The 8208-nt window shown below is 56.1% G+C and overlaps 1 protein-coding gene across 5 annotated transcripts in view; it reads left to right on the top strand.

Moving 5' to 3' along the window:
• The first annotated feature begins 716 nt into the window (after positions 1-716).
• ELN (elastin) overlaps positions 717-8208 on the top strand; it is a 31432-nt gene continuing 23940 nt past the window's right edge. For 3 of the 5 annotated variants that reach the window (XR_005067716.1, XM_037054750.1, XM_037054751.1), the window contains exons 1-2: positions 717-903; positions 6897-7073. Coding sequence is in view for 4 of the 5 variants with exons in the window: in XM_037054750.1 (XP_036910645.1) it covers positions 822-903; positions 6897-7073 (259 nt within the window). In the remaining variant the exon portion in view is untranslated. The remainder of the gene's footprint in view (positions 904-6896; positions 7074-8208) is intronic. The other 2 variants (XM_037054752.1, XM_037054749.1) reach the window with 1 other exon arrangement.

The raw sequence follows: 8208 nt of genomic DNA, 5'->3' as shown, positions 1-8208 counted from the left end.
AGGCTGTGACCTTAGCTCCTGTAGAACCGGACCATGTATTGTATCAGAGTCCCCCTTCCTGCTCCCAGATGCCTCAGGGGATAGCAGCAATGTGATTTTACCTTCCAGGCCATTATGCCTGTAGGTAAACCTCAGCCTCTGTAGGCACTGGCCCTGGGCTGGAGCCCCCAGACCTGCCCGACACCCCACTCCCCCAGCTTTAAGCAGGGCCTGTCTTGGGCCAGGACTGGGGGTGTTGGGGAAGTCTGGAGGGCCAGGGTGGGGGCAGAGGCGCGGGACAGCTGGCCTGTGTCCCCACACTGGGCCCGGGGCCCAGCTGGAGGGGCGGGGGCCTGGCCACTTGGGCCTTGGCTGGGGCTGGATTTTTGGCCGGGCTGCAGGGCCCTCCCTCCTGCTTCCTCTCCCGAGGGCTGTCCTGGCAGAGGCCCCCCTCACACTTTCTGGCGGGAACAGGGCCAGCAGTGAGAGAACAGCCACAGAGGGAAAGCAAGAGAGAGAGAGAGAGAGAGAGAGAGATGAGGGGAAACTCTGTGTGTGTGTGTGTGTGTGTGTGTGTGTGTGTACGCGCACGCGTGAGCGAGTGTGTGTTTTAAGGAAAAGAGCCCACAGTCCAGTCCACTCAGACCCAGCCTGGGAGGCTTGTGAACCAGCCTTTCGTAATTGCCCCCCTCCCCACGGCCCCCTCCCCCAGGCCTCCCCCTTCTCAGGCCCTCCTGCCCGCCCTCTCTCCCTCCCTTCTTCCCTCGCAGCCGAGGAGGCAGCAATTACGCTTTGGGGATAAAACGAGGCGCGGAGAGCAGGCTGGGGCATTTCTCCCTGAGATGGCGGGTCCGACAGCTGCAGTCCTGCGGCCCGGAGTCCTCCTGCTCCTGCTGTCCGTCATCCACCCCTCGCAGCCTGGAGGTAGGCCTCACCCTGTCCCCGGAGCTGCCCGCAGATCCTCCATCCTCCCAGCCAGGTGTCTGGGCTAATGGATGAGAGGGTACCCTTCACCCCGGCATCCTCCAGGGGTTCCAAGGCAGGAGCTGGGCAGTCACTAGATCCTTATAGCCTCCCCTCCCCGGACCTCCCCCATTCTGAGGTGGAACCTGTCACATAGATACCCCTCGATGCGGGATGGTCCCAACAGTGACCAGGTTCTGCTGCCCTGAGGGGACCGAGGGGCTCCTGCTCTGTCTCTGCTCTGTCAGGGCACTCTCCCAGTGAGGGTGTTGGGAGCCTGCTGTGGAGGGACCAGGCACCGGCAGTTTGCATACCTGTGGACCCAGCCCAGTGAGCACGTGTGCCCTGCAGGCAGGGGACCTGAGCTAGCGGCCAGCCAAAGTGAGCTATGTGACTTCAGCAGGTTCCTTGTCCCCTGGGAAGTCAGGAACCCCTCTGAGGAAGGTCAGGGTTAGTTGATTATGGGGTCCCCAGTTAGAAAGCTCCTTCTGTGGTCTGTCCCTGGTGAAAAAGGGCTGGGACGTCTGAGTGTGTGAGGTGTGTGTGCACATGCATACAGATGCAAACAGAAATGAGTGTGTTGCATGCTATTGCACAGGTGTGCATGGGTGTATATGCCCAGGGATATCACCAAATAGTGGAGGTTTCTGGGATACATCGCTGTTCATAGGTTCATCCCTGGACAGGTGTGTATATATGTGTGCACATGTGTGTGTACTGGTGTGTTTGGGGGAGGAGGTTGTAGGATCATTGAAAATGCTTGTTGGCATTCACAGAAGTCTGCCATCTAATAGACGTGTACACACGGGAGATCTGGTGTCCAGGTGTGTCCTTAGGTGTGGGTTGTCTCCGCGCACGTGATGGTGCACGTGAGAGTGCATGTATAGCAGTCATCGTGTGGAATATAAGGGAGAACAGGGAGGCTGGGTGAGGTGTCTACCTCCTGGCAGAGGCTAGAGTAGACTTTGGGGCAGTCCTGGACCATCTAGGGTGTGTCCTGCCCCAGGCCTCAAGGGTCTCCCCATGGGGATGCTACACACTTTGGGGGCCCCTGGGAGAGACACACCACGGACCCCTGTAGGTGCTCCTGGCCATGGGCAGAGGGGAGTGAAAGCTCAGGAGCCATGGGGGGGGGGGGGCAGGGCGGGGTCTGGTCCCTGTGAGAGTCCTCCTTGCCATGAGAACTCGACCTTAGTGGGGACCACCATGGGGGGCACATGGGGTGGGGAAGCAGGGTCAGGCAGGAGGGCAGCAGCGGGGGGCCGGGCAAGAGCAGCAGCTGTTTCCGTGAGATTGGCTGTCTGGACGGGGCTGCTGGGAACAGGGGCTTCCTGCACAGAGGTCATCAGCTCCCGGCGTGACCGGCACTATGGGGTGTGTGCACCGTCAGATGGGGCCCAGGGGTGGGGAGTAAGACAGCCCAGAGGACCAGCACCCCACTGTCTGAGAGCAGCAGCTCTGGACCTGCCTGAACCTCCCCTTCCAAGGCGTGGCCCTGAACACCTGCCTGCCTTCTCAGAGCTCCCACCTAGGGCATGGCAGTTAAGCCCCACAGGAGCCCTGGCAGTTAAAAATCACCAGCTGCACTTCACAATGGGGAAACTGAGGCACAGCCTGGCTACGGCAGCCCCAGGAGCTTCAGTACCAGCCAGCTCTCTGCCTTGGGCCAGAGGATGAGAGGTGGAGGTCAGGTGCTAGGCAACATCGGGGCAGGTTGAGGCCTAGGGCTGAGTCCTCCAGGGTGGGCAAGCCCTAAGGCAGAAGGCACCCTGTCCTTGTCCCCTCAGTGACACTGGGAAATGTTCAGCTGGCCTTGGTCTTGACTTGCAAATGTAAATCACAGCTCTGTTCCAGGTGGTAGAGTGAATCCTGGGTCTAAATAAGGGGTGCATGATTGGTGAGGTCCTTGGGGGTTTGTGCCCAGAGCCTACCAAAGTCTAGAGAGGTCAAGGAGTAGGAGGGGCTGAGGTACACACACACAGAGCCACCTGACTGGCTGTCCTGGGGGAGCCCAGCGGCCCCCCCACCCAAAGAGAGTGTCAGCCTCATATGTTTCCCAAGTCCAAAGAGCCACGTTACCAGTGGGTGCAGGAAAGGGGCTCCCCAGGATGACTGTGTAATGGAAAAGGCTGTCTAGACTGAGTTCAAATGAGTCAAAAGTAGCTTCAAGGACCAGGTGTCCTAGACTCCCATGCCATTGACAGAGAGAGAGACAGAGACAGAGACAGAGACAGAGGGACAGAGAGACAGAAACTACATTAGGCATCCCCATCCCCCAGAAATACTATCAGGGTTTTAAAATTTATTCTGGAACTGAGGGTGATTTGGAAGATGGGTTTTGAACCCTGGCTGCATATTGGGGTTTACCAGGGGCTTTTAAACGATTCTGATGTGGGGGGTCCCACTCAAGAATTCCTGTTTCACCTGGTCTATGGTGGGACCCTGACATGGAGGTTTCGTCTAAGCTGCCCAAGTGACACTGATGAGCCTCCAGGGCCGAGGACCTCTGGCTTAGGCGTTGATCTGCTCTCTGTGTCCACGAGGCCGATGCAGGAGGGCAGACGTGCCTTGTGGGCAACAGGGACTAGAGCCCTTCACTGGGAGGACAGATTGTTTTTGAAAAGCCCTTGGCAGCCTTTCTCCAAACAAGCAGCAAACAGCTTCGTGTGGTCTTATCTGCTCCCCAGGCGGGCCCTTTGGACTCAGGCTTGGCAAAAACCCCTACCAAAGGACCGCTTGCCCACTGCTTGCTCTCAGACAGCCTTCTCCCAGATCTTTGAACTTGGAGCCCAGGCTCCATCCAGGCAGAAAGCCCTGCATGCGACTGGGTTCAGCCCTGAGTCCTAGGTCAGGCACTTAATTTCACCAGCTCTTGGTTTCCCTGGCTGGAAAATGGGGAGGAACATCCCTGCCCTACTGTCTCTTAGGGCTGGTGGGGGGCTCCAGCGATGCAACGTCTGTCAAAACTGTATCAAATAAGAGAACTGTGGGAATGTGGACTTTTAAAATGATGTATCTTCTTATTTGGAATTTGCTAACTTGGGCTGATCAGTCTTTGTAATTCGTGCACATTTATCAGCTTTCATTTCCCTTTTCCCATGTTTCGTCTAGTGGGGAGCAGAGTGCAGTGATGGAGGAAGCAGACAGCACTGAGGCAGGGAGTGCCTGGAGGCATTCCAGAAACCCTAGGAAGGCTTCACAAGGAAGCAGAAGGGACATCGGAGCTAGACCTTTAAAGAAAGGTCAATGTTTGAAGGGCTATTATTGAATGACAGGTGAACTTCAGTCTATGGGGCTCTGGGAGGCAGGATTAGAAAGATAGAGGGGCAGATTCTCTCCTGATAGGAGGAAGGCCTCTCTGCAAGTAGAGTGGACAGCATCAGGAAGTGGTGATTTTCTCATCACTGGAGGCGTGCAAGCAGGAACACTGGGGGATGTTTGCAGAAGGAGGTTTCAGCCCAGGCCAGAAGACTGTTATGATCTCTGAGAGTCTAGGATCATGATTCCAAGATGCAAGAGACAAGTTCACCCTGGACTAGCTGGTGAAATAAGCCAAACCCACATAAAACAAGACAAGCGCGCAGCAGGCCAGCCGTTCTGGGCCAGCTAAACAGTGAGAATCACAGGCTCGGAAAAGGCAGCAGGGAGAATCTGAGCTCAGTCTTGATGGGAGGGTAGGACTTGGAGAGAGGAGAAGGCATTCCTGGCAGGAGGACCTGCTCAGGCCAGGGAGTGAAGATGACCTGCTGGAGCATGAGAAGTGACTGCTGCCTTTTCGTAGGCCCTTGCTGGCTACTGTCTTAATATATTCTCACCTCTCCTGCACCTGAAGAGAGAAGGCCAGGCAGGAACCCTTCACACCCACTAAGTCTTCTCTATTTCCTCAGTGCCAAATGGGGATCAAAACCTGTAGTTCCCTAGGCTGTCATAGTTCAGGCACGGGGTTTGGCACAGGCTGTTGGGATTTGAATCATGGGGGTGGAGAGTGGGGAGAGCAGATGGGTAGGCGCTGGGAAGAAAGGAAACAGAGGAGGAGCTGGCAGGCCTGGGAGGGGCCGGGTCACAAGCAGGTGTGGGACAGCAGAACCCCAAGAGAGGAAGTAGGGGTTCAGCCAGGCCCGCGTGCTGCTAGACCAGGCCAAGGGGGGGGCGGGGGAGAGATTCCTAGGCTGCTTGGGGATGGAACAGGTCAGATCCAAACCCACAGGCAGCGTCTTTGCTTCTCCTCTACCTAATGTGCCCATTGTTTATTGAGCACCCACTGTACACCCAGCCCCAGGCTGTGCAGGGCCATGGACACAAAGAGTCACCTTTTTTTTTTTTTTGAGAAATTAACTGTCTACCAGGTCCAAGGCAGCACAGGTGTCTCTTAATTGAACCATTTGACAACTCGCAGCAACTTTGCACAGCAGTGACTATAGGCCCCACATTGCTGAAAAGGAAACTGAGGCTCAAAGGGATTAAGTGACTGGCCCAAGGTCACACTGATGGTAAGAAGTAGATGGCACTGATGTCACAGCCAGGAATAGATGCAGATGGGTCTGTCCTGAGCCTCGTGCTCCCTCCAACCCCCAACACTGCTCTCGCAGTCGCAGTCGGCTCTGGACCTAGGGAGGAGGGAGTCAGGCTGAGGCAGAGAAAGGCCCGGAGTGCACCCGGGAAAGGACAGAAGAGACAGCGCTGGGAGCTGGAGGCCAGAGCCGGGGAAGGCGAAGGCATCAAAGGCTCCATGCGGCCCATGTGTGTGCTTGGCAGCGGATGACAGGGCTGCAGCGCTCACTCCCAGCGGGCCCGCCCTCCCGGGGCCACCGCTTCGAGCCCCGAGGCTTTGACCAGATTTCTTGCACACTCCAGGCCTGGAGTGTGTAGTTCCTGGGGGACCGCAGGCCCTGGGGGCGGGTGGTGGCGCCAGGACATTGGCACAGGGTCACTGTGACAGCTTGGCATCCCCTGTCCTGCTGGCCTGTGTCTGGGGCTGTCAGGGCCCTGGGGGCCAACAGGCCATCTGTGCAGCATTGCCAGGGCACAGAGGCCAGATGTCTGTCCCTGAGGCCTCCGGATACACCAGAGGGACCAACACTGTTCCCCAGACCTGCCCGTGCCCTTTTCAGCAGGGTAGTGCTGGGGCATGGGCTGGGGCATCGGCAAGGCAGCTTGTCAAGGTCGGGGCCATTCCGAGGCCTCGGAGTTAGGGCCAGGTCTGCAGCAGGATCGTCTGTTGCCATGACCAGGCCTGGGGCTGGGGCCCGGCCTCACAGCATTCCCCAGTGAGAGCTTCACTGCTCTGTGGGGACTGAACTCGTGATCTTGGCTGCGCAGACAGTCCCTGGCCTGGCCAGTGAATTAGCTTTTCCTTAGGAAACTATTCACTTTGCTCATTCATGGTGTCCCCCTCTGGGGCCCGGCGCCTCCTAAGACAGCCCTATGTCAGGCAGCCAGAACCCCACCCATCCACTGTTGCCCAGTGGCTGAGGACGCTGACCTCACGCCGTCCTATCAGTGTGGGAATGGCTGCACTTTTACTGGCAGCGGCCGCACTTCCTTACCGCTCATTTACTGCCCGGCCTGCTCTCCCACAGCCCTGGCCCCTGCTGCTCAGGGCTGGAGAGAGTTGGCTGCCCAGGGAAAGGCACTCAAACCCAGCTTCACGCCAGGCCCTCTCCAGGGAGAGAATTGTCTGGGTTTGAATCCAGGTTCCATCTCTTTCCAGCTGTGTGGCCCCAAGCATGTCCTTTAACTTCTCTGAGCCTGATTTCACATCTGTTGAGATGAAGATAGTAATCCCAGTCCTTCCCAATTCACAGGGTCACTTAGCAGAGCATGAATTGAAAAAAAAGCTTGAAAACAAAAATTGCTTTGTGGATGTGTAATATTATTATCATAATGGTCGGCATTATTGTTACTGTGTTTGTATTAGTTCTGGCTAACAGGGAACTCTACCTACTTCCTTTCAGGGGTCCCAGGGGCTGTTCCTGGAGCCATCCCTGGAGCCATTCCTGGAGCCATCCCTGGAGCCATCCCTGGAGTCGTCCCCGGACTAGTCCCCGGAGGCATTCCCGGAGTTCCTGGAGCCATTCCCGGAGTTCCTGGAGCCATTCCCGGAGCAGTTCCTGGAGGAGTCTATTACCCAGGTAATGTACACGAAACTTCCACACACCCAGGTGAGGCAGACTGCGAGTCGCTTCCTGAGAGGTGCAGGTTTTGACACTGCTGAAGGGGACAATGTTGTCATGCCTACCACAGAGGACCCACAAGTCACTCCTACTTAGAAAAGCAGTTTACATGACACTGTTTCACACCTGTTAAGGGCATAAATCTTCTGAAAGATGAAACAGTGCTTTTGAGGCTACAGGAAAGGAGGTGTCTTCAGGCATTCCTGCCATTCACAGTCTTCAAACCATTGATCTCACTCTTGGAAATCCATTGAAAGGAAATGATTGACAAGGAGAGAAAAGGAAGGACCTGCAGCAAGGTTCACGGAGTGGTGTTTGCAAAACATGAAACAAGAACCCACCTGACTGGAGGGTGTGATGGAGAAAAACTGAAATATTACCCCGTTACTAAAAAGTATGAGTAGGTTGTTGTGCAATACGGTGAAGTGCTTTTCAAGTAGAAACAACATAAAAGCAACAGCCATGTGCAGGTGGAGGCTGGCAACCCCCGACCCTCACCAGAAGGAAACAGGCAGAATGTTGGAGTGATGCCATCAGAGGCCCATATTTTCCTTTAATTCAGGGGGGAAAGCATAAGGCTTTAATGTAGACTGAAGAATCAAGGTAATATTTTCAATCCGGAGCCGACACGGAAGTGAGGGCAGCTACCAGCACACTCTCAGGCACAAACTGGCACAGGACGATTGGCCCAATGAGATAGATGAGGAGACTGAGGCTCACAGTTAAGGCTTGCCCAAGGTCATGTGGCTGGGCAGCGATGGACTTGACCATGGGTTGATGGGTGGCTTTCTGGCAGGGGCACCGTTGTTTCTCTTCTCTCTCTCTCTCAATGTATATATACTGTGTGTGTGTGTGTGTGTGTGTGTGTGTGTGTCCCTGACACTGGCCTCGGAGGCCTGGGAGGAGGAGGTGAGCTCAGAAGCCAAATGTGGTTCCTCAGTGAGGGGGACTCGGTGTCACCCTGGCTCACACAGGTCCTCAAACCTCAGGACCCCAGAAGGCCCTGGCATCAAGGGCGCCCTCGTTTTATAGGCTGAGTGTCTACTGGAGAGAGACTTGTCTGAGCTCTGGAACCCACCGGCCTTTTGAGCAC

Source organism: Sturnira hondurensis, unplaced genomic scaffold, assembly GCF_014824575.4.
Source record: "Sturnira hondurensis isolate 20B ecotype Veracruz unplaced genomic scaffold, ASM1482457v3 Scaffold0008380, whole genome shotgun sequence".
NCBI lineage: Eukaryota > Metazoa > Chordata > Mammalia > Chiroptera > Phyllostomidae > Sturnira > Sturnira hondurensis.
Note: the sequence above shows the minus strand (reverse complement) of the source record. Positions and strands in the feature narration are given on the sequence as shown.